Below are 25,423 nucleotides of genomic sequence, written 5' to 3' on the forward strand. Positions count from 1 at the left end.
CTGTGGAGGTCAGAGTGGATGCAGGGCATGACTGGAGGGGGGAGTGTTTTTGAGGAAGTCGTAGGATCACTCTTGTCTGATCAAACAGAATTAAAGAATTCATCAGCTCCTTTTGGATGCAGTAAAAGCATGATTACTCTTGCAGTGACTGGGAAGGCCTTCTCAGTGAGGGGGCGATTCTTCTTTAAGAGCTCCTAACAAGATGATCAAACGACTTAGCTACACTTCCCTATATGGCTTTAATGGAGGGGCGGATTATTGTGCAGTGTGCAAACGTCTCATTCTTCACTAAACTTGAACTCTGCTTTTCTCTTGCAGGTTTAATAAATGCATCCTTCTGCCCTGCACTCTCGGGCTGCAGGAAGGTTGTTATTGCAAATGGGCACATTGCCCTTGACTTTGACCAGAGTTCTTGGCGGCCGCCCAGCATCTCTGTGATTGTGCCACCTAGGAAGACCCTTATTCTGGTCAGTGGTTTATGTGATAAGTCAAACAATGTCTATATTATGTTCACCCACTAATTTTATTACATTTTAGAAATATGGGAAAACAATCAAAGAGGATTTGGCATGCTGAGGTCCTCTCTCCTCAGTGTAATGCCATACCCCTAACAAAAACAATAAAGGGACTGTATTCTACCTGGCAGCACCAAAAAGCTTTATAAAAGCTAAGCCTCCAACCTCAGTAAGGCCGGGGCAGGTTGGATTTGCTTGTTGATCGCTTTCTTCAGATAAACAGACAACTGTGGCTAAAACATTTCAGATCCTACATTTACCACTCTCTGCATTATACTGCTAAATAGGATTAAGTACAAAACAAACTAAAAGGGAAGTTTTTGGTGAGATTGTATTTTTAAATAATTTGATATGGTTTTTGTTTTTTATGTAGAACTATATCTTGTTGGTTCCTGATAGCAGTTACTCTCCAGCTCTCCTGAAAGAGAAGCCACTGGATAAGTCTGCAGATTTCACACAGCTATGCAGAGGAGAAGGGTTCTATATTGAGTAAGTTTGCAACATGTCTATAAAACAGGCTGTACTCAGATCCTTTTTAATGATCTGATAAGTTGTTTCTTTGCTTTGTTTTACATGCCCTTCTTTTTTAAATCTATGATATATTTATCCCTCAACAATACCAGTCAAGAAGTATTGCAATAATAAACAGTACAGTAAAGGTTTCTGTAAATGGCGCCCTCTTGCTGTGATAGTTGAGTATTAAACCACATCTGCATTTGAATGAACTTATTTTAGTTTTCTGTTTCTTCAGCCCCAGAACTTCTTCACAGTTCTGCAGAGACTCTGCCCGCTCCCTTGTAGCAGCGTATAACAGCGGAGCTCTGCCTTGCAACTGTGACACATCTGGTTCCACAGGGACCACCTGTGACCCAGTTGGAGGACAGTGTCCATGCAGGCAGCACATCATTGGTCGACAGTGCATAAAGTGTGCAACGGGTTACTATGGCTTCCCCTACTGCAGACGTAAGAAAACATTTACTTTTGACAAATTGGCAGGTGAAATTATACTGGATATGCTTCAGGAACACATATGCAAAACTACTACGCTCTAACTTACAGTCAGTATGAAATTTGCTCATGAACAGTATTTAACCTGATAAAATCCCTTCTCTCTCCTGCAGCATGTGAGTGTGGTCGCCGACTGTGTGACGAGGTGACAGGACGCTGTATCTGCCCTCCTCAGACGGTCAAACCAGCCTGTGACGTGTGTCAGGACCAGACTTTCAGCTATCACCCTCTGCTCGGCTGTGAGGGCTGTGAATGCTCTCCGAATGGCATCCAATCAGGACCCGACTGTGACCGCATCACTGGCCAGTGCAGGTGAGTGGAAACCTAGAAAACACTGTTCACCCACGAAGGCTGGAGTTTAGGATTTATTACTGAAATGAGTAAAGAGAAACAAATTGTGTGTGTTATACTAACAGGTAGGGATTTTAAAAGATGTATTGTCATATTACAGAGCTGTCACCTGAAGTAAAAGCAAAACAGTTTTTCACAAAAAAGTAAAACATTTCTCAATTAAATCTTTTTTCATACATCATGATTTTTTTTTAATGGCAGAGGACCTGTAGCTTGAAACAGTGGTGGTGAAACATGACACCAAACCACTTAAAGTGACTAATGAGGTTATTAGTACTGTACGCAGCCTAGTCAGGTTGATTGTCTTTTCTGTCATGTAGGTTTCCAGTGTCAGCGTCAGATCCATCACTCAGCTGATACCTTTGTTTATAAAGAAACAATAGGAGTGCATAAACAAATACCAGCATAAAACAACACACTGAACACTAATGCATGCAATATGACAGCACTGCACTTTGCTTTTTTTAATAAGCTGTGTGATGTCAGTGTTTTTGCTAATATTTGACTCTATAAATCTACGAACCCCATAGGACATCTAAAACATTATTAAAAAACAATGCGTCTGTGTGTTTTTGCTTAGTTGCAAGCCTAGGATTGGGGGTCGTCAGTGCGATCGCTGTGCTGCAGGTTATTATCGCTTCCCTGACTGTGTACCTTGTAACTGTAATCGAGGTGGTGTCACACCTGACGTGTGCCACCCGGACACAGGGAGGTGTCTCTGCAAAGTGAGTTTGTTACATCAAACTGCTGATTTAAAACTTCCTTGTTACAATTTTTTATTTGCCTTTCCTTGCTCTGACCTCCTCTTTGTTATCGTTTCCATGTTTGTAGAGAAACGTCGCCGGCCCCAGGTGTGATACCTGCCGGGAAGGTTCCTTTTATTTTGACCCCTCCAACCCTCATGGCTGCACCAGCTGCTTCTGCTTCGGGGCAACTGACCAGTGTCAGAGCTCTAGCAAACGCAGGGCGAAGGTGTGTGTTTGCTGTGGCGAACAGTGTTGTTTGTTTAATGAAAGCTGCATATACAGGTGTTGTTCAGGAAAAGGACCTACAGTGGCATAACAGATCCCAACATACCTCACCGTGGTTATTGCACTGCAGTCATGGCACATTTTATGATTCACATTTAGCTGTGGAGCTCTAATGTTACTACTTGAATAGTCCAAATTGCAAAGATTGTCTCATGACGTTATACAGTCACATTTTATTGCTCTGATCTCAACCTTTGTCCACATGGTCGTATTTTACTAATAGTACTGTCAATAATATTTGGAATAACACAGAACAAACAGTATTTGGTTTAAGCCCCTATACTCCCTGTTGTTAGTTTGTTGAGATGCAGGGCTGGCGCTTGGAAAGTCCTGACCAGGAGGAGATTCCCTCTGTGCTGAACACAGCCAGTAACACAGTGGTGGCAGACATCCAGGAGCTTTCTTCCACAGTTCAGACTCTACACTGGGTGGCACCACCATCCTACCTGGGAGACAGGGTGAGTCAGTGGAGGGAGAGAATGCCAAAGCAACAAGAATGCTCAGATAAATCAGTTTAAGTGGAGATGTATTTTTATTTGCCTTATCTTGTGTCTTTTGTAATGTTAAAATATCCCTAAAAAAATTAGGAATTTGATTTTTAGGTAAATGCCATCATGACTGATGGGAATGATGGCTTCAACTGTGTATCTGAGAAATAAAACCTGGGTAGCATAAATACAAATTGTTTCTTGGGGGAAAATCCTATATTGCAGTGGTTTCTGCAATACCTTCAGATAAGATGACAGACTTTCTCCCTTATTTTTACTGCAGGTTTCATCTTATGGTGGTTTTCTCACCTACCAGTCCAAATCCTTTGGAATTCCCAGTGAGGGCATGACTCTGATGGACAGAAGACCTGATGTTGTGCTGACTGTGTGTAATGCTACTAGTTCCTTCACTCCTACACTGCTCTTTTCTCACTGGGCAGAAGCACTGCTTATTTAACCATATCATCATTTCTCCCTAGGGTCAGGATATGACTCTAGCCCACATGGCTCCACAAATGCCACTTCCAGATAGGGTGTACCAGGGCCGAGTCAGGCTCGTGGAGGTACTGTAAACACCCCAGTTCCTTTGTTTGACTTCAGATCCAAAGTTTGTGTTTTTAATTCAACCACATGGTATGAAAGTGTTGGATGGGATTAACTAGTTAGCAATGATTTATCTGTTTTTAGTCTTACCAGTAGTGGGATCAACAGGTTTCTTATTAGACTATATGGTTATAATATATCTATATGTGGAATGAAAATTTAAGCCTGAGATGGGGGCTAGTGGCAAACCTGTTAAATGGTTACAATAAAAAATATATTTCCTCTGACATCCTCTGTGCTAGGGGAAACCAAACACATAAGGAGTCATCTTCTAGGAACCACAAATATTTATACAAAATTGGCTAGCAGCAGTTCAGATATGTTACTCTCAGCAAAGTGTTGGTCTGACAGAGAAATACACTGGATTAATATAAGGTACTCTTCCTGTTTAATATCATTAAAATTTAATGAAAAGTGATTTTTGAATAGAGTTTCCCCTGACATATTTTTCAGCATTATTCCTCAAATAACTTGCCTGTTGCCTGCAGGGAAACTGGCGCCATGCTATCACCAACAGGCCGGTGTCCAGAGAGGAACTGATGATGGTCCTAGCCGGCCTGGTGGGCCTTAGGATCCGAGCCTTGTACTTCACTCAGAGCCAGCGGCTCAGCTTAGGTGAGGTTGGCCTGGAGGAGGCCACCACCACAGGGACTGGAGGTCCAGCAAACACTGTGGAGAGTTGTTCCTGCCCCCCTCAGTACACCGGAGACTCCTGTGAGGTGAGAAGTTGAAAGGTCATTAAGCATGCCCAGATACTGCTACTCTTGGATTTTCTTGAAAAGATTGGTGACTGGAGGGGGAGACTCGGACCATTCTGTCAGTGGAGATAACAAGCAGGTTGGGGCAATGTGTTGACAGTGGAGCTGGACCACCTCCTCATATTTTGAGGGTGTCCTGACATGCCTTAAACAAGTACCACACCCTTTCCTGAAGAAAAAAATTCATCTGGTAAGGAGACTTGGTTGGAATGTACTGGAAAATACCAGCTGGAGAGCTGCGTAGACAAATTGTGTTGCCTCAGGCTGGGATGTGATGCACAATCATGCAGTCATGCAGACATAATATTAGTGATTCTACAGCTATAATAGAAATGTAGTGCAAACATGCTGCAGTCACTAAGGAAAGGCTTTACTTCAGTTCTTTTTATCCTGGGAATTGTACTGAGTTGACCCAGTGTGTTTGTGCTTCTCAGATCTGATTTGTTTCCACATGATTGCAGAAGTTTTGCCTAGAGAACAAAACTGAAAATGGTAATTTATTAGTGGATAAAAACAATAATATAAAAAAACCTTTTTAAAAAACTCTTTCTTGTTTGCCGTTGCCATAGATGTGGTTACCAACCAGTGGGACTGGGAGTGTTCAAAGTTATTGATTATATGTGCCCAGAGGCAGTGTGACTCGCCTCACCCTGACATGAGGTGTGGCAGTTTGTAGCACAGTGTTACTCATAAACTTCAGTGCGTTCACCTGAATACGCCAACAGAGTGTGTGTGTGTGTAAGTGCAGCTGACACGCCTAGTTGTACCTGCTGTGTGTTTGAGGAGCGTGATTCAGGTGTGAGTTTGTTGTCTGGGGTGTCTGACTTTCCTCTCCGTCACATATGCTTGCACAAACACTGTTAGAAACCACGTACACTCACTCTCACACAGAGAATGTTGCGGAATATTAAATACACTATTGAAAGTTTCACTTCCCAGAGCAGCTGTATCACCATACCCTTTGAGCTTTAAGTAAACACAGCAGCATTTACAAGATTGTGAGTTTTCTTTTCTCTGTTCAGAAAAGCTAATGGTGAATTTCCTATGTGTGCACGCTCATGCATGTGCCCTCACTTGACTGTCTAAATATCTGGATATGTCCAACAATTCTGGGTCCGTGTGTGTGCGTGTGTGGTGAGAAAGAGAGAGAGAGAATGAGAGAAAAGGAGACAAAGAGCAAGGAAACCCATGCATGTGTGTGCTTGTGTGTCTGCTACACTCATGCTGATGTGCAGGACTGACTCAAGATGGGGTGTGCCTTCATCTCTCTGCATGTGTGTGTACGTGGGTATGTGTATTTAAGAGGCCGAGGTAGGGGAGAGTAGAGCATTATTTCACACAGACGAAACGTTAGTGATGTCAGCTACATGTATGGCTAGACAGTGGCGTACAGGGGTTCTGCTACAGACCCTGATATTTTGGACTTTGATTGGACTTTGCTTTGCTGGCAACCGGCCCTTCAAGAAAGAAGAGCGACCTCGCTACGCTAGGCATCATGACAGATGGACTCAGAGGATAGAGTATCCATCAGTAAATGACCAGGGAACTCAGCGGATAGAGTATCCATCAGTAAATGACCAGGGCACTCAGCGGATAGAGTATCCGTCAGTAAATGACCAGGGCACTCAAGGGGTACGTTTCCCCTTGGTGAATGACAGAGGACAGACAGTTCAATATCCTTCCCTTAATGACAATGGTTCCAGTTCCCAGATTCAGGTAAATATTTGTGAAAATCTGTGACACATCAACTTGTTGAAGAGATTTTATTTTATCTGAGCTGTACAAGTTTCAAGTGGTTAATTAGTGACTTGAAGACTGTTGTCTCGGAAAGCAAACGGCAGGGTCTGACTCTTCAAATTAGGTCAGGTTAGGTCTGTGTGCCCTGCAAATTGTCAGACTTCATGTTACACAAAACAGAGGTGCTGACTGGGAGAGAAGCTGTTAATCATTCTCTGTAAATGGTAGCAAAAGTTTCTAGAAACACTGATTTAAAAAAGCAAATGCTGTGTTTATAGTTTATGTTTAGACTTGCTGCTAATGGGTATCACTAGTTATACATTTGTAAATGGTATCACTCAAGGTTGGGCAATATGAAAATTATATAACTTAAGGTTATCAGAAATTTGTCAGCAGTGAAAGATTTATGAGAGGTTTATTTTTTCTTTATATTCCTAATAGTTGTAGGTACATCCAATGTGGCAAATTGTGGAGCAGGACTGATTTTCACCAAGAGATAAAGGATCGTAATTTTTTTTAGGGATTTACAGATCACTGGCTTAGCTAAAAGCAGACCCTCTTGTTTGGTTATAGCCTGCCATTTTTTCTAATAAGTTGTTTTTGAATTTTTTGATCAGGTAACCATGTTTTTCAATTTGTGATTTTCTTTCAGAAATGTGCTCCTGGTTTCTACAGAGATGGCAGTGGGCCCTACGTGGGCCAGTGTGTGCCCTGTGAGTGCAACGGTCTGGCTGATATGTGTGAAGACAGCACAGGGAGGTGTCTGGTAAGAAACTCACTCACTCATTGACCATAAGTATATAAACCTACTGTATATGCACCTAAAGGAGACTGATTACTGTAGCACAGCTGACTCCAGTGAGAGCTATAGTTTAGTCAGAGTCTGGCTCTCTCACCTCTATAGGCACAGTTTTTATCAGAAGTTCTGCTTGATATGGCTTTCTGATTTCCTGGTATGGGCCCCTCTTGCTCATTATTCTTCTTGTTAGGAGGCTTTAGACATTTCAGAATCTCTGTTGTGCCATTGTTACGTAAGACACTCAAGACCAGGCCTGTGTGTGCAATGCACACATGGATCCACACCCTAGCAGCCCAGTGAAAACCACTGAACTCACTGAAGAAAATGTGTTTTCTATTCGCCACTAGACTTATGCAATCCCGCTTCACTGTAATAAAAGACTGTTTGATTGAATCTGTGCAACACTTGTTTGCAAGACTAGCTGCAGAGCACATACAGTACTTCAGTTTATCTGGTACTTTCCTTCTTCCCACCTTCACTTCTTCGCATATAGTCTGCAAGTGGTTGAATGAATACAATATATAATTTCCAGAACTGTAAATACAACACAGCTGGGGACCAATGTGAACGCTGCAAAGAAGGTTACTATGGAAACGCAGCTAAGAGGACATGCAGCGTGTGCCCGTGCCCATTTGCCACACCCACGAACAGGTGGGTGGAAAAAACACCATTAAACAGCTGTATCATAATTAAATGGAAATGTGTAATTCGGTAATTAAATCATAATTTCCCTATCAATCTGCAGTTTTGCAATAGGTTGCAGTGAGGTCTTTGGAAAATTCCAGTGTATATGCAGAGCAGGTTACACCGGTGATAGCTGTGAGAGGTGAGTGTCTGTCTATGTAATGATGCTGAAACACTGCGCAATCTGGAATACTGTAGACTTATTTTTCTTTTTACATTTATTCTATGATACCTATTTCTTTTTCCCACAGATGTGCTCCTGGTTACTATGGTGATCCAGTGAGGCCAGGAGGAAGTTGTAGACCCTGTAATTGCAATGGCAATGGTAACAACTGTGATCCCCAGACTGGAGGTTAGATTGTGGACTTTCATTTTATAAACAGTCTTAACTCACTGTTGGATTGTGCTACGTTATAGTCCATTTCCTTTGCCTCCTTTAAACATTTATATATATTTATAGTGTAAATGTTTCTGCAGTTTGCAAGAACACACTGGAGCCAGGAGACATAGACACAGACGACTGCCATGGTAATGGAGGTCTAACTATAACATGCAGCTTATAATAAATAGGATATAATTTTTTTGTAAAACTAGTCCTTTTGTATTCCAGAGTGTGATAACTGTGCCCAAACGTTACTGCAAGATCTGGAGAAACTGGATGATGAGCTGGTAAAGATCAAGGCTGAGCTGGACAAAGTCACTGCCAGTGCCTCCTCTCAAGACCGGCTAAAGAAGCTGGAGAAAGCTGTGGCAGATACCAAGGTATCCCTGCTCACTAACTCTGAAGGCTACAGACAGGGGTTAAACATATAAAAAATTATGAAAAGAGCACTCAGAGAGCACATGTACCTCTGCCAAGGCATAACATTCACTCATGCAAATGGGTCCCTTATGAGATCCAGAACAATATAAAATGTGTCCTAAAATTCTAAATCTGGATTGCATCCTGATCATCTTTTAAAGTATGATAGACAGTTATACTGTACATCTTACCTGAACATTTCAGGGTTCTATCTTTATTATAGGCCAAGCTATGGCAGAAAATATGCATTAAATAGATACGGGTCAGATCCGAATGAAATTTGGTCCGATGCTGAACAAAGCCAGATACGTGATCATAAGCGCAATGAGATGCATTTCTTTTTATAATTTGCACTTTGCAAATGGCCATCTCCTGCACATACAGTGCACATATATACACACATACACTAGATATGTGTACTTTTTGAAAGAATTGAATTACTGCCGAGGTTCCATTAATGTATACACATGACTTCAGTGGTTTGACTCCTGCTACAGAAATTTGTCACAGGTCTCCCTCTCTCTATCTTTCCTGTGTGCCTCTTTGTGACCAAGTAATGAAGGCAAAAAGGACACCCAAAATAAAAGAGTTAGCGATCACCCCACTGGATGGCAGTGTTTTTGTTACCATATTGCTGTTTCTCATAATCTCAGTGTAAATAAATATGTAAACAATTCCCACAGCACTCTCTGAAAACAGCCCTATCAGCCTCGATCTTCCGGACACTACACTACCTAGCTCTACAGTCTGAATTTGCCTTTATGCAGCTCAAACATTTCTGCTACTGTGCTTTTTGCAGAGTCTTGTCAACAAATTCAGCTCTGCCATCAACACCCAGCAGTCCAGAGTCAACCAGCTGAACACGGACACAATCACTCTCACAGATGACATCAACGCCCTCAAAGATAAGGTAGTGCTTGAGCCATTTCCTAGTATTTATAATAACATATCAGTGTGCAGTAGTAGGTGGGAAAGTGTGCCTAAATGAATATTGTCTGTATTTGCTTTTATTTAGGCAGATAAAACGGCTGCTGATGCAGACAAGGCAGTGGCACAAGTAGGGGAAACATACAAGAGCGCCAAGGATCTGGACTTGGAGATTAAAAACATGCTCAAAAAAATCCAAGGTAAAGGGAAACAAATTTAGTGGCCATTCTGTCTGTTGGTGACATATAACTTGTTCTCAATTTCCTTTTCACCTCCTACTCTCTTCTGCTTTAAGTAATGATTATTGGCTAATTAGCAATTTGGTGTATAGATAGTATCATAGCCTCCAGTAAAGTTTAATGGCACAGACGGTCAGAGCCTAAATATTTGCTCGAATGTGTGTTTTCAGCTCTGCTGGACCAGCTGAAGGATGGCACCAGCGGTGGGATTGTGCCCAGTGAAAGCCTTGATAAAATGCTAAAAGAAGCTCAGCGCATGGTGAAGGACATGGAAAACAGGAACTTCACCCCTCAGAAGACAGCTGCTGAGAAAGAAAGGGACGAGGCCATGAAACGTACGATGCTTGCATGTAGTCTTATAGTTGGAAATCCAGTTAGTTTTTCCAGAACTTTGATGGAGAGCAAACCCCTCCAAAATAGTTTGATCAAAGCACTGATGTGGCCATACTGTACATAATCCCTGATGATTGTTTGGAGAGAAAAGTTCAACATCATTACAGACTGGTCAGTAACTTTGGCATTCACCTACCCTATTCTGTTTTACCCTCCAGTGCTCGACTACATCAAGGCAAACGTTAGTAAGCAGTGTGACCAGAATGAGGCTGCAGCAGAGAAGATTCGGGGGCTTCTTAACAATTACGAGGCCAAGCTGAAGGACCTGGACAAGGCTCTGAAGGAGGCCGTAGACTTGGTGAAAACAGCCAATGCCCAAAATGGACTCAACACTAAGGCAATGGACGATCTGCAGGTAATAACTAACAAGCCAGGCAGTTTTTAGGAGAAATACGTAATTGTTGGTCAATGATTAGCAAGGAAATAAAGTGTAATGAGGATCACTGGTATACATAAGATTATGCATTTGTTCATAAACAAACAGCACATACAGTAAATGATGATTCAGGATGTGCTGTATAGTGGTGTATAACATAAAAGGGCTTTTATACATGAAGGGTTTAATGAGGTATTATATAAACAGAGAATACCCTGTAAGTATTATTGCTGTACAGGTTGTAGTTATTACACAGTTGTTCTCTAATTAAAGTGATTCATATGCTCGCTACAGAAACGTATCGATGACTTAAAAAAGGAGCGTAAGACTGTTGAGGACCAAATGGCCATAGCAGAGAATGAACTGCAGAAAACGGAGGATTTGGTGAAAATGCTCACCGACAGTAAAAAGGTATTTGACCAACTACTGTCTGCATCTTTTATACCTCAATTATTCTCTGTACTCAGAATTATACAATAGATATCTTGTATTTTATTGCTTTTCAACATGAGTCAAAACATTTTGACACACGGTAGCTATGTTGTTATCACCCACCTCATCTCTGATCCCTCACCAGTACACTGTCACGTCCTAACACACCATCCACACAGATACTGATCAGTGTCTTTGCTTACTGTGCTCTGAAGTGAGTAAAGGCATTTCCTGCTGTTATGAATAACCCATTTACCTGTCTATCTGCTCTGTAGGATTATGAACAGCTGGCAGCACAGCTGGATGGTGCCAAGATGAACCTGACCGCAAAGGTGAATGAAATTTCCAAGGCAGCAGGCCACGAGGACCTTGTGGTGGCTGCAGAGAAACATGCTAAGGAACTGGACAAGCTGGCAAAGGATTTAGAGGAGTAGGTGTATTATGCATACAACAAAGACACACTATCTAAATATAACCTGAGATATAATGAGTGGATTTTAGTAAATTATTCAGCCTAGTATGCCTTGGTTTCAAGACACCTGTCATTTGAATCCATTCATTCTTCTTATGTCTTGAGTTTCTTTTCTTCCCTCGTTATCTTGAACAATAGTACTGTGAAGAATGCAAGTGGACGTACAGAAGTGCGTAATGCCAGAGACGCAATCGAAGCCTACAAGAACATCACAGATGCCATTAATGCTGCTGAGGCTGCGGCTAACGAGGCCAAAGATGCATCAGAGAATGCCTTGAATGTAAGTCACAGACTTGATTTTTTTAATGCATTATGTAAGTTTACTCACTTCTTTAGAGTAACTAAAAGCATTTTAGAATACTGAATTACTTTTACCAGTATGTTTCTCCTTCCTCTAGAATGTAAAGAACCAGAAGCTCACAGAACGAGCAAAAGATCTGAAGCAGAGTGGTGACGACCTGCTGCAGGATGCGCAGGAGGCAAAGGAAAACCTTCAGGGTATTCAGCTCTCTTAGAGGGTTATTTTAAAAGTGACCTTGTAGCTCAGTTTCTAATCCTTATTTCTCTGTCACAGATTCTACCAATGACATTAATGAGCTGAAGAAGCGCCTGAAGAATGCTGACAGTAAGAAGAAAGCTCTTGAGAAAGATCTGCTTGATACACAGAACCAACTGAATGACATCAAAAGAGGTAAACAAAGTCAAAACATTATATGACTAGCATTACTGTTAAACTGATTGTGCCTGAGTCTATTACCAGAGGTCATATTTCCACCTTCTTCTCCCAATCAGACGACATTGGTAATATGATTGATGAAGCCAAGAGGAAGTCAGCTTTAGCCAATGACACAGCCAGCAACACTATGGACAAACTGGATGCCATCAAAAAGGAAATTGCCAAGATCAGTATCACACCTGTAGACTCCAACGTAGATGGTCTACTGGACAGCGTGGACAAGACAGGCAAGCTAAAAAAATGTTACATACACGTGTCAATACTTTTTATGGTACATAATAACCATTTTTATGTTACAGGTGATTGGGATTAAAAGTAAAAACACTTTTATACATCAATATTTTTGTGACTCTCCTCCATGCAGTGAAGGATTTATTGAATGCCATCCCATCACTGAATAAAAAAATCTCAGAGGTGGAGAGCTTGACCACACAGTTTTCACCCATCAGCAATGTATCTGAGAACATCAAGAAGATCAAAGAGCTCATTGAACAAGCCCGGGACGCAGCTAACAGGGTGAGGCCCCTACTCTGTAGATACATCCATATTTACCCATATACTGTCCATTCTGCTGTCAAAGCCCAGACACATACTCCGTGTAGTGTCTTTCCTCATTGGCTCTGATTTCACTTTATCATGTCTTCTCTCCAGATTGTGATCCCGATGAAGTTTACAGGGGAAGGTCATGTAGAGTTGCGACCACCGAAGAATCTGGAGGATCTGAAGGCCTATACAGCCCTGTCTCTGTCACTGCAGAGACCCCTAGGCAGTGGAGATAATAGACGCAGACGCAGACAGGCCAGAGCCAGCGGAGACATGTTTGTGTTGTACCTTGGCAGCAGAGATGTAAGTGAATCCCAATGCATACAGAATTAATATTTTGAGTTCAAGATTTGACTCGTTATTCCACACAAGCCACTAACAAACTGTGTTTTGTAGTCTTCTAAGAACTACATAGGTATGTATCTGAAGAACAACGTGCTGTTCGGTGTGTACAAGCTCAACGGAGAAGAGTACCAGATCAAAGCGGGTTACATCACCAGGTCTGCTCCTGAGTCGGCCAGGTTTGATAGAGTGGACCTACACAGGTAACGTGACACTTGTAATTTAGTGTTGTACTGAATATATAAATAGACATTTATTATTCATTTCCTTGAATTATCCACTGTGACTTATTACATCGCCCTCTCTGTCTTTTTGAAGTGAAAAAGACCAGGAGCTTTGTGAAGAATGGCAGGGTTGTAGGTATCATAAAAACATGGATTTTGTTTTCTTTCTTATAATTTAGAATTTATCAAGATGCAGAGATGATCCTCACCAAAGATATCTCCTCAACCACACCAAAGGACCCAATTCAGAACAGTCAGCAGGGAAACAGTAATAAGAACCTTCTGGACCTCAGCCCCGGTGATGTTGTTTTCTATGTTGGCGGCTACCCTTCCAACTTCACTGTAAGAAGCAATGAAACAAGAGCAGCAATGCTATTATTTTTTTATTTAAACTAGCACAAGTTGGATTGATCTTTCTTTGCTCTGCTTCTCCTCAGCCACCAGCTCTTCTCAACTACCCCATGTATGATGGCTGCATTGAGTTCTCCTCCTTTAATGACAAAATCGTCAGTCTCTATAATTTCCAACATGCAGAGAAAATTAATTTGGAGACTCCATGCAAGAGGTACATCATGATTAGAGTAGCTGAACACAACACATTTTTAATTTAAAAAAAATGCCTGTATGTCTTCTCTTTAACAACTTACAGTATTAAACTATGCCTTATAGGACCTCCCCTATTTCTGTAGATTATTATTTATTTTTTTTTGTAATAACCTGGGTGTTTCCTCACACATGGTCATCTTGGCTGTAGCCTTTTACTTGGCAGCATGTCAGCCCTGGATTAGTTTGGTAACCTGTCCAAGAATTTTTCCTACCTTTTGCCAGATGGTTGCAAGAATAGGCTCCAGCCCCGCTGTGACCAAAGAAGTAGAGATGTGTTGTCCCAGCTCCAGAAAAATACAATATGACTGATTAATTTTAATATGTCAGATATTTAATGAACATTCATGTAGGAAAAGTATTGGATTGGATTCTGTATCAGCAGCTATGTAATATTAAAGAAATTGGATCTATATCGGGGCCAAAAAAATTGGATTGGGACATCCCTAGTAAAAAGGAGTTTAGGGGTTTACAAAAGGAGACAGAATGAAAGGCCTTCAAGACAACAAAGAGAAACATAATTTTAAATGATACATGTTGTTATTAAGGAAATTTGGCAAGTGGAAAATTTTTGCAAAGCATTTTAGAACTTTTAACACTGACTTTAAAAAGTGATTCTCCCCTCCATCTAGATATGTACCGCCAAAGGATTCTACCTACTATGAAGGCACTGGATACAGCAAAGTGGTTATAGATAAAGCATCTTCCAACGTCCTCATCAGCATGTCCATATTAACTCGTTTAGAAAATGGCCTGCTCTTGTACATGGGAACTGAGGTAAATTACTGTTCATATGGTTATTTTACTTTGTATATTTTGCATTTATATTTTATGTTTTCATGCATTTGAAACCAAATTATGTGCATTGTTTGCAAGAACCTGATTATTTTCACCCTCTTTAACACAGGACAAATACTTCACTGTGACGATGGAGAAGGGCTTCATTTTTATACGTAGTAATTTGATTAACTCACCAGCTACAAATAACAAGAAATTCTCGGTAATCAACTTTTTTTGTTTTCTGCAATCACTCAGGTTCTTCCTAAAAAATTACTACTGCTCAACCAGATGACACTGATAAATAAATAAAAAAAACATTCATTCAACCTGCATCTTGCACCTCTTTCCTTGCTTCAGGTAAATGTGTTAACAGAAATCCTCATCATTTTCCAAAAAACTGGAAAAATTTTAGCCCGCACAACCACTGAGGGTGAAATGGCTGCAGCCCAAGCTGAATTCAACACTGATGAATTTAAAGAATTTTATATTGGTGGCGCACCACAAGACGTCAGGGAAAGGTATGAGGTTATCAATTTCCTTCTTAATTGTTATTATGTGTTGTGAATTAGCAGTCAACCTTTTCCCACTGCAGTGAGGAAAAACTTGATTTTCTGTTTGTTTTCCCAGATATAACATCACCATACAACCATTCAAAGGATGCTTGAGTAATCTGAAGCTGAATAAAGACTTTAAAGCTGTAGATGAAGAGGTGGGCGTTAGCAAAGATTGTCCATTGGAGTCTTTGGTAGGTCATTCATCTTTGCATCCCGAACCAGTTACCAACATGTCCCTTACAATCATATCACTCCCCAAACTAAAGAACTGAAGTAAAATGTCCATGTTCTTGTACAGGGCTCTCGCAATGCAGAGTTCAGCCTGGGGAGCTACCTGGCTGCTAAACTCGATGGCTTTAACCTGGCTAACGACGCTACTGTCTCTCTTGGATTCAAGAGCACAGAGAATCAGGGTCTCATTCTGCAGGACAAACAGCAGGTCAGTACTCTCATTTATTTTAACATCTGATGTTGTAACTATGTTCTGATGTCTGTGAGACAACAAGTAGAACTCAATTTGAAAGACTATTTGTTTTGTTTTGTTTATTTTCTAGGCTAATGGGATTAATCTTGCATTGGATAATGGCTACGTGATTCTCAGTTTCAACGATAAGATGTGGAAATCTAATAAACAATATCATGATGGCCAGTGGCATTACCTGACTATAAACAGAAGAGCTGGAAGGTATGAAGGAGACAGTGATTTTGCATGTAAACCCTCAAACATGTACAGTACATTGGCAAACAATAAACAAAGTACTGTATACAGGCAGGGGCACATGTTGCCCTGTAGATGAAATTAAACACTGGTGAATTAATAAACCAGCTCTGGTAAATCAGCCAGAAGAAGCTAAAGCTAATTTACAGTAAAAATTATGATGAATATTTCCAAACAGGACTGAGCTGCTTATTGATGATGAAGATGCGGGACAGGAGCAGAGCGGCAGCACACCCATACCAAACACAAATGACCTAATGTTCTTGGGAAGAGAGAAGTTCAAAGGCTGCATGTCCAATCTTTACACAAGACGGTATATACATATATTCCTCATTTTGCACTGCATAGCTGCATAATTCAGCTCCTCCAAAATGATGTAATGTACAGGTTTACTATATATTAAAGTCACACAGTGACTGTGCACATCTGTTTACATTTATGTATGGTGTTTATATTATATCTGTTATTTTTTCTTGCTCGCAGGCCAGGCAATCTATACAAGGCTGAGGACTTTAGCTCCTTCCAGACTTCTGGAGATGTCCTGCTGGATGTTTGTACTGCTGACAGTCTTGCTCAACTGATGCTAGACAGCACTTCTAGGAAGGTGAAGTTTTGTGTAGCATGCTCACACATACTGTATTCTATGCTAGCAATCCCTTTATTCTAGTAGTTTTAATAATTTTTGTTAAGTCAACAGGTGAAATGTTATTTCCAAAGCAAATCATCTTGACTGTCTTTCTTTGAATTAAGATATGTTATTGTTAAATTACTGGAGCAGTCCATCGTATTTCAAGGTATAACCATCAAAATGAACATGTACATTATGAACACGATGACTTGATGGTGATTTAGTGCACTTAGTAACAGTAAGTCTTACCCAGTCTTTCCATTATAAAACTCTCACATTTGTACAGTGGTTTTGTTTTATTGACATTGTTTATATTGTATTTTGCTGCCTTATTTTCAGAGATGAAGAAGAAGAGTCCTAAGACCTGCTGATGCTGACAAGAATCTATTACTGACATGAAAAACTGACTGTCACCACAGTGTCCTGCTGCTTTTGCAAAAGCCTTTCAGGATATTGTAATAAACATTTGCATGAATGTTCTAATAATCTTAAAAACTATTAAATGTATTTCATCCTTCTTTATTCTATTTAAAAATCCCAATAACTACAAAAAGAAAAACCATGAATAACAAGCCTGAAATCATTTTATGTCTCTTCTCTTTCTTCCACGTAACTCAGTAATAAGTCACTTTCTAACAGTCATTCACAAGCACGTTCCTCTAACTCACTACTGTCAGACCTAATGGACACATTAATACAATAACATACCTGACAATGACAGGGCAGAAATGATCATTTCACTGTCAGGTAAAATTAGGAATGATGATGCTCGAGCACAGTAACTTCCACTATTGAGAAATTATTAAGTTAATATCCAGAAAACAGGATGGGATCTGCATTTGAATTTCTAAAAACTTTTTGGACTTTTTTTTCCAAACCTTTTTTTTTTTTACAATAAATTTGTCATAAAAATTTTCCTATGTCATTTTGTTATGATGGATTGATTGCTGTGGGCCATGCAGACAAGCCATATGATACAGCAAACATCATGTATATTGGAATATACAAATAAACTTGTCTCAATTTGACAACCAAAACAGAATTACTAGTGTCACATCTCTCGAGACCCAAATGGGATCCCAGCACTGAGGTTGAGGTACAATGATCTACAGTATGGAAAGTCTGGAAGCAAGAAATGCAAACATGTCACAGTTGTGTTAAGCCTCATAGTGAACTATGGGAGGCCTAGTGGAACTTGGAATGTATAATCACTCTCCTTGTATGTTCCTAAAGCATGATTACACTGCTTCATCAGATCAGAGTGGATCTTTCATGCCCATCTTCATTTATTAATCTCTGTTATTTGATTCTAATTAAAGGAGGCCATATCACAATCTCAGTCTATCATCCAACAACTTCTGACCCACAATAAATTGCCTGAGTAATGAAATCACAACCTCTACATTAGTTCACAGACGTGCAACATTCAGTTTACATTACAGGCTAGACTTGATGGGAAATATGACCATAAAGCCAAAATTCAAAGGGTTATGTTGAATTTTTCCCCTACTTATGTCTTCTCATATTATATGTAATATGACCTTGTGGCATAAGTCAACCCTTAGCCATTTTTAATATTTTTCAAGACCTTTTGAGTCATTTCAGAAATGCCTTTTACAATTTTAGAACCTCTGCAGTTCTATTCTAAGTTCATCTCTGTCATGCTAAACAAAAATCACTGAAATCATACAGAAGATAGCAGAGCTACACTCTTAAATGTTGTACTGAACAGCGGAACAAGCACAAAGTCCTAACTATGCTGAAATCAAATGCACCTCTAGACTAAGAAAAAGTCTGAGGAGGTTGTGCTACTGGAAGGAATTCAGTGTTACAGTAACAAGTAGTGTCTTGTCTGTATTTGTACTGAACCACCTGTCACAATCAGTACAACGAATAATGAAATCATAACTACCGGGTTATATTTGGCTATTTACCCAAACTATGACATTCTGGAAGTTGAATAGTTGATTTACAAAAATAATTGATCTGGAACAAATTTTCTAAACGTCATGTTTTCCTGGTTTCCTTAGTTCTAAGATAGTAATAAACAAAACAAGCAATTTGAATAAGTTAACTTACGTTTTGGGAAATTTTCATGAGTATTTTGCCATATTTTCTTTCAATTTATAGACCAAATGAAGAATAAAAAGTTTTCATTAGCTGAAGCTTTACATTCGTTCAGTAGCACACCCTCAAGTGTCCTCAGCTGTGGCTACATCTTAGGTTCAGACCTGAAACCTCCTGTCTCACTTTTATGTGTGTGGAGCCCCAGTTTAATATAGAATATGGTGTATTAACTGTGATTGTTAGCAGTCTTAGCACCATTCACTTTTGTATCATATCTTCGTTTATTGACAGAGTGGAACCCTCCTGGAAACTTGTCAAAGTGTTAAGGACCAACTTTGTATCTTGTGCTGAGTGTTTCTGTTGTTCATATTTGTGCTGCTTTAGGATGCTGCGATGCAGGTGATAAATGAGAGCGTATCGGCATGTGCACTGCCTGCCCTAGTTCCCTTTGCTTATCGAATGGGGGGCCCTGTTAGCAGCCTGAGCTACAGCCTTCCACTGCAGGTCCTGCAGCCCAGGTCAGAAACCGGCCTTGCTGCCTGCACTATTTCACAATACACCTGCATACACACACCTAAATAAAAGCGTGCTTGCCTGAGGCTGTCACAGCCAACACACACAAGCCCTGAAGATGATGTTTCTCTTTATCTTCCCCAGACCACACTTCTCTCTGGATGTCAAGACTCGGTCTCCTGAAGGACTGTTGTTCTTTGCAGCTACCAGAGGGGGGCAATCTCATCTTGCTTTATACATGTCCAAGGGCAGGATCAGACTGTCTGTAGGCAAACAAAAGGAGATCTTCAATCGGGAGAAATACAATGATGGAAAGTGGCACTCGGTCAGTGGACTCATATAATCCTAATGACATGTACTTTCATGCTGGACCAAACTTAAGTAAAAATTTTAAGCTGCTTCCACGGAATTATAAAATCCACATTATAAAAAGAATCGGAACACTTTATAATTCTAAATGTGTGTGGTGAACATGTTTTGTAGGTGATATTCAGTTTGGAGAAAAAGAAATTTCGATTGGTTGTAGATGGGATCAGAGCCCAGGATGGTCAGCTAACAAGTACTGAATTGGCATCCATGCAGCAATTCATGTCACCTGTGTACCTGGGCAGTGTCCCAGGGCCGCTTCACAAACTGCTCAAGGTAAAACACGCCCACATATTGACCAGTTCACACAAGTACATGCATGCAAACCATACAAATTCATTTACAAATGATAAAGTCTATCATTAATTATTTATTTTGACTTACAGTTGAAGGCCCTCCCGAAGCAAAGTGTATCCGGCTGTGTCCGCAACTTCAAAATGAACGGAGCATCAATGTCAAATCCAACCACAAACCATGGTGCTGGCCCCTGCTTTGAGGGACAGACACAAAGAGGGGCTTATTTCTCAGGGAATGGGGCACATGTTATTATCAGTGAGTACATCATTCTTAAAACATTCCAGTAGTACCAGTAATCTCTATTGGACTCTGTTAGTGATGTTAGTTCAGAAAATTTGTAGAGACAAATAGTTAAAACCTTAGTGACAGGAACACAGGTATCCAGTTAACCCATATACATATGAATGTATTGTTAAAATGTTGTGTATATTTGTTGTTGTTGTTGTTGTTGTTGTTTTTTTGCTAGCCAGTAAAGTATAAACAGATTAGTACCAAATTAGATTGTTCTTTCAAGTACACTTTATAGGACATTGTAGTGGTTAAAAACAAACAAGGTTCCAGTCCAGAGGTAATATGTAATAGAATAGTATGTAGTTTATATATATAGATATTATTTGTAATAGTTACTGTATGTAAGGGTGATGTAAGGGTGAGCTAAGTGTTTATGTAAGCTTGATCTGTTTCTCTTCTCTTGCTATAGCAAGAATATCTGGGGCAGTGTCCTCTTTGTTTAATTTATGGGTAAACATCCAGAGTGAATTCCTCCTTAAATGGGGAATGGACATAGCTTCAGCCTTATGTGAACAGTTCGTGTGCTCTGTTCATGTTTAGAAAAGGAAATGTGCTCTAGGTCAACGTGACCTAGAAGTTCATGTATTGGACATCTTAGACAATGCTCGGAAGAAGGGGTGTAGAGCTGGCATGGGACTATGTCTCTGGCTCAGGTCATGGAAGGCTGTGTAACTGCGAGAAGATAAAGGCTAGGATAGCCGTGGGCTAAGAGAGAGAAGAAGGAAGGATGGTGCGGCAGTCATGAGAGTGAGCTTGGACTTGGCCGGGGGGACTCTGGACTCTGGACTCTGACTGACTGTACCTTGTGACCAAGACTGACTGACTCTGTGACAATCTTTTTATTTAATACTGTATCTATTCCATTGCAGGAGGAGTGATTCTGTTCTCTGTTCCCTAACTACCAGATTACCTATTTAACTACTACTCTGTTCAGAATAATTGTAATATTAAATAATTACTTAAATTGGGATGATTTGTCTGAATTAATTTAATTGGTATCACATTCTAGCCATGACAAAATTATTTTAAAAAGTTCTTGATACATTGGGTTTATTTCATGACTGGCTCCTCATTGTTTTACAAGCTAAATTATATCCCTAACAATGCCAGGAATAACACTCATGATGGGATCTGTATTCTGTATCAGATGACTCCTTTGTTGTGGGATCCAGCTTTGAGCTGCTGTTTAATATTCGTCCACGAAATCTGACTGGACTCCTGCTACATGTTGGTGATGCCAGCAGGACCCAATATGGACCCGGGATGGGGCACTACCTCAGTATCTACATGCTCAGAGGAGAGGTGAGAGTAGACTATACGCCTGTTTGTTTCCTTGCTTTTAATTAAAATTGTCAGATACACTTTGGTTAAATGTTTAGAAAACTAAATATACTCAGCAGGCTTTGAAAAAGCATCTCTTTTTGTCAGCTCTTATACTAAGGGTTAATCTATTTAATTTGTTGCTCTATTCTCTTTTTGTTTCAGGAGCTTTAACATAACAGGAGAGGATTCTTAATTTAATCTAAATTTAAAAGGTGTCTTTACTTGAAGTGCATCATTAAAAGTAGTGTCTTTGGTCATGCTCCCATTTACAGGTTGTGGCACAAGTTAACAATGGAAAGGGGGAATTCATGGTGTCAGTAAAGCCAAAAGCTTCTTTATGTGATGGATTGGTTCATAAAATTTCAGGTAAAAGGCACAGAGTCACTTCATGAACGATGTCCTGCTTTTAGGACCAGATGAGGACACTGATATAAATTGTATTTTGTGTCTTCTAGTAATAAAGAGGAAAAATGTTGTGCAATTGCATGTGGACACCACAGACAATTACAAGATTGGACCACCAGCTTCCACTACCACTTTGACCAAAGACCCCCTGTATGTGGGCGGCATGCCTGGTGAGTATTAATCTGCTAATATTAGTCTTAGCCTAGTTATTAAATTTGTTTTTTTATAAATCCCACCAATAAAAATGTTTTCTCAACAAAACGTTGACGTTTCATCCAGTGTAATATGAAGAAATTGCCTTTTGTCACAAATTTCTCAGATTTTTTTGCAAACATTAGCTTTGAAGAAAAAAATAGAATTTATATCCCCAAGTTGATGTTAGGTAACATGCAATTAGTTGTCAAATCCCCATATGTTTATGTATGAAAACAAATCCATATAGCTAACAGTAAAATATGTTGAAACAATGAGATCACCAGGTCACACTCCATGTACCTGTCTGCTGCAGAGACGTCAGTGCAGCAGATGCTCCCCGTCACATCGTCGTTTGTGGGATGCATCCAGGACATGAGGATCAATGGGGACTTGATCTCTTTTGAGAAGCTTTCTGGTCTGTTTGGTCCTGTCAACATCAAAGAGTGTCCAGGTTGAACACAAGCGCCTCACTGCATCATCAGTAAACAAACCCTGGGACCAGGTCCTCTGCCAACCATGTGCAATCTGTTACCAAGACTGAGAATATGGTGGTGTGTAAGAATGTACAGTGGCATGAAAAAGTATGTGAACCCCTTGAAATTGTGATCTGACCTTCACCTAAGTAACAAATACAGAAAAACACAATGCTTATTAAGCTATTAACAAACAATTTAAATTTTGCATTTCTTTATTAAACACACCAATTAAACAGTCAGTGCAGGTGAAAAAAATACTTTAAGTGAAGCCTTGGTTTTAATAACTGGCTAAACCTGCTTTAGCAGGAGTAACCTCAAACTAGCACTCCTGGTAGCTGTGTCTCAGACCTGCACAATGTTCAGGAGGAATTCTGGGCCTTTCTTCCTCACAGAACTGCTTCAGCCTATGTTCTTAGGGTGTCTAGTGTGCATGGCTCCCTGTCATTCCATAACATCTCTGTTGGGTTGAGGTTGGGCTCTGACTGGGTCGCTCCAAAAGGCAGATTTTCTTGGTCTGAAGTCATTATGTAGCAGATCTACATTCACGTTAAGGATCACTTTCCTGCTGCATCACTTAGCTTTTACTGAGCCTCAGCTGGTGGACAGCTGCCCTGACATTATATTGTGAGAAACCATGATAAACTTGATGATGGCATGCTGTGCAATCCCAAAGGCAGAAAAACAGTCCCAAATCATGATGCTCCACCCAGTGTACTTCACCTTTAGGATGAGGGTTTCATGTTGGTATTCAGTGCACTTTTTACACCATATGTGGTGCTGTGTGTTCTTCCTAAACAATTCAACCTTAGTTTCATCAGTCCACAAACCAAAGTGCTTAATATGTGCTTTTGGGGCTTCCTTTCTAGTGTCCTGCCATGCACGCCACGCTCCATTCAGCTATGCACCATGATTTGTATATGGTAGACTCATGAACAGAGATGGTAGTCAGCGCCAGTGATTCATTTAAGCTGATTTTTCTTTTATGTAGCTCTAACCCACACCTCCAGTTGTGTTTCTTTGACTGGACTACAGGTTTGCTAATTCCTGACTCCATTTAACCTATTGTCCATTTACTCCTATTGTTTTTATATCATTAGCCTAGGTGTTCCCATGTTTTTAAAGCTACATTGTGAATGCCTGAATGATGTATTCAGTATGTAAATATGAACATATGTAGTATAAGAACAATACATTGAGGTGTGTATTATTAGTTCAAATAAACTGTTTTTATTTGTAACTTAGAGGAAGATCTGACCATATTTTAAGATAAAATTGTACATAAATACTGTAATTCCAAAGGGTCCATTTACATTTCTTGGCCATGCTGTACTTATATTTTGAGGAGTGTCTTTCAGTGTGTGTGTGTGTGAGTGAGAGAAAGAGTTTATGAATATGAGTGTATGAGCAGAATTTTACAAATTCAAAATTATTGCTGTTCTGTTAAACATTTCTGTATTTTTGTGATAAAATCTCAGCACTGATTCATGAATGCATATTCTAACAGTTTTACAGTCTGATATGTTGGTCCATTAATTCTCTGTCAACAACCAAATCCTACTGAATATGGTTGTGATCTGTCAGCACTGCAGTTTGAGAAACTCAGCACTTTAAGAATACAAATAGTGCTTCTTGTGATGGTGCTTCAATGGAGATGAACATTATTAACTCATGTTCTTTTTTTCTTTGTTTGTTGGACTCTAAAGTTTACACCCATGGTGCTCAATTCAGTGGCATTCAGGGGTTTCCACACTATTTATATTCAAATTCACATGCCAGTATGTACAATTCTGGATTTTAACTGGTTTAACCAACATGGCATCTTCACAGAAGCCATGAAGACACATGGTTTTTCCTAGATTGCATTCATTTTATCCTGAATTAATTTTCAATCTTGCATTCCCTTTGCATGCATGAAGGTTTTTGGTGCAGCTGTTAATGTTAGTTGCATAAGAAAACAACGATTTTGTATCTAAGTTAACAACAACAACAATATTCCATTAGAATAAGTCTAGAAATTTTGGTCAGTCACATTAGGGACCATTCAGCCCATATTACTGCACTATTAAAAGGAATTTACACAAAAACAAAAATGTATTTGACATACTTAAATTCCCCAGCAAATGTTTACTTTTCTGCTTTGTACATTTATGCCAAAAATGTGTGATATGTGGAAAAAAATGCATGATTGCACATATTTGTACATGCATTCCTGTGTTGTGAACACTGATTTGTAAACCACATTGTCTTTCCAAGTAATGTTCTCAGCGCCATAAGTAGGTTTTTGAAAATATCTTGATTTGTTTTCATGCGGACAACTCACTTTGTTTCATTTATGGTGGATTTATTGTTGAAATATACTCAGAAAGGTGTATACTTTGATTTTAGGATTATATAAATATAAGTTTCTGTTTCTATGAATAGGTTTCATGTTTAATTTTGGTTTTCGAAAATTGTAATTCACATTGCAAATGTACCCATAATATCAATTTATCTCGATATGACTACATTCCAGTGTTATTCATAAAAAAAAAAACAACTTTAATTTCCATTAGTTTTGAAAAATTGGTGTTGAGCAATTTCATTTCCAACCAGGTTTTCTTTCACTGTTTTCAAACTGTTCGCAATATTCTTATTAGATTAATGGAAACTTGAGTTTTGTTTACAGCCATGTCTGTCCTGTACGTCAATCCCCATTGGCTGACTGGATGTTAAAAAAACATACCACGCCCACTCAGATGCTGCCTTCC

The 25,423-nt window shown here is 39.8% G+C and overlaps 1 protein-coding gene across 1 annotated transcript in view; it reads left to right on the plus strand.

Moving 5' to 3' along the window:
- The window catches only part of LOC109957737 (laminin subunit alpha-3), a 52,971-nt gene extending 27,871 nt beyond the window's left edge, over window positions 1-25,100 (plus strand). Inside the window, exons 30-77 of the mRNA XM_020595869.1 lie at window positions 9-39; window positions 319-467; window positions 889-1,004; window positions 1,267-1,478; window positions 1,637-1,835; window positions 2,455-2,599; window positions 2,706-2,846; window positions 3,202-3,363; window positions 3,677-3,778; window positions 3,873-3,956; window positions 4,485-4,715; window positions 7,144-7,257; window positions 7,823-7,941; window positions 8,036-8,116; window positions 8,226-8,326; window positions 8,452-8,502; window positions 8,585-8,736; window positions 9,576-9,686; window positions 9,792-9,903; window positions 10,113-10,277; window positions 10,494-10,690; window positions 11,006-11,122; window positions 11,419-11,573; window positions 11,754-11,895; window positions 12,014-12,113; window positions 12,190-12,306; window positions 12,408-12,578; window positions 12,716-12,867; window positions 13,003-13,197; window positions 13,291-13,439; window positions 13,640-13,802; window positions 13,898-14,025; window positions 14,696-14,840; window positions 14,971-15,063; window positions 15,201-15,361; window positions 15,471-15,588; window positions 15,696-15,836; window positions 15,952-16,082; window positions 16,294-16,428; window positions 16,599-16,719; window positions 19,195-19,328; window positions 19,468-19,648; window positions 19,807-19,965; window positions 20,076-20,241; window positions 21,425-21,579; window positions 21,873-21,966; window positions 22,056-22,175; window positions 22,514-25,100. Of these exons, the coding sequence (XP_020451525.1) occupies window positions 9-39; window positions 319-467; window positions 889-1,004; window positions 1,267-1,478; window positions 1,637-1,835; window positions 2,455-2,599; window positions 2,706-2,846; window positions 3,202-3,363; window positions 3,677-3,778; window positions 3,873-3,956; window positions 4,485-4,715; window positions 7,144-7,257; window positions 7,823-7,941; window positions 8,036-8,116; window positions 8,226-8,326; window positions 8,452-8,502; window positions 8,585-8,736; window positions 9,576-9,686; window positions 9,792-9,903; window positions 10,113-10,277; window positions 10,494-10,690; window positions 11,006-11,122; window positions 11,419-11,573; window positions 11,754-11,895; window positions 12,014-12,113; window positions 12,190-12,306; window positions 12,408-12,578; window positions 12,716-12,867; window positions 13,003-13,197; window positions 13,291-13,439; window positions 13,640-13,802; window positions 13,898-14,025; window positions 14,696-14,840; window positions 14,971-15,063; window positions 15,201-15,361; window positions 15,471-15,588; window positions 15,696-15,836; window positions 15,952-16,082; window positions 16,294-16,428; window positions 16,599-16,719; window positions 19,195-19,328; window positions 19,468-19,648; window positions 19,807-19,965; window positions 20,076-20,241; window positions 21,425-21,579; window positions 21,873-21,966; window positions 22,056-22,175; window positions 22,514-22,656 (6,561 nt within the window). The 3' untranslated portion in view covers window positions 22,657-25,100. The remainder of the gene's footprint in view (window positions 1-8; window positions 40-318; window positions 468-888; window positions 1,005-1,266; window positions 1,479-1,636; window positions 1,836-2,454; window positions 2,600-2,705; window positions 2,847-3,201; window positions 3,364-3,676; window positions 3,779-3,872; window positions 3,957-4,484; window positions 4,716-7,143; window positions 7,258-7,822; window positions 7,942-8,035; window positions 8,117-8,225; window positions 8,327-8,451; window positions 8,503-8,584; window positions 8,737-9,575; window positions 9,687-9,791; window positions 9,904-10,112; window positions 10,278-10,493; window positions 10,691-11,005; window positions 11,123-11,418; window positions 11,574-11,753; window positions 11,896-12,013; window positions 12,114-12,189; window positions 12,307-12,407; window positions 12,579-12,715; window positions 12,868-13,002; window positions 13,198-13,290; window positions 13,440-13,639; window positions 13,803-13,897; window positions 14,026-14,695; window positions 14,841-14,970; window positions 15,064-15,200; window positions 15,362-15,470; window positions 15,589-15,695; window positions 15,837-15,951; window positions 16,083-16,293; window positions 16,429-16,598; window positions 16,720-19,194; window positions 19,329-19,467; window positions 19,649-19,806; window positions 19,966-20,075; window positions 20,242-21,424; window positions 21,580-21,872; window positions 21,967-22,055; window positions 22,176-22,513) is intronic.
- The last annotated feature ends 323 nt before the right edge of the window (window positions 25,101-25,423 follow it).

The sequence above is a fragment of the Monopterus albus genome, unplaced genomic scaffold, assembly GCF_001952655.1.
Source record: "Monopterus albus unplaced genomic scaffold, M_albus_1.0 scaffold28.1, whole genome shotgun sequence".
Lineage (NCBI taxonomy): Eukaryota > Metazoa > Chordata > Actinopteri > Synbranchiformes > Synbranchidae > Monopterus > Monopterus albus.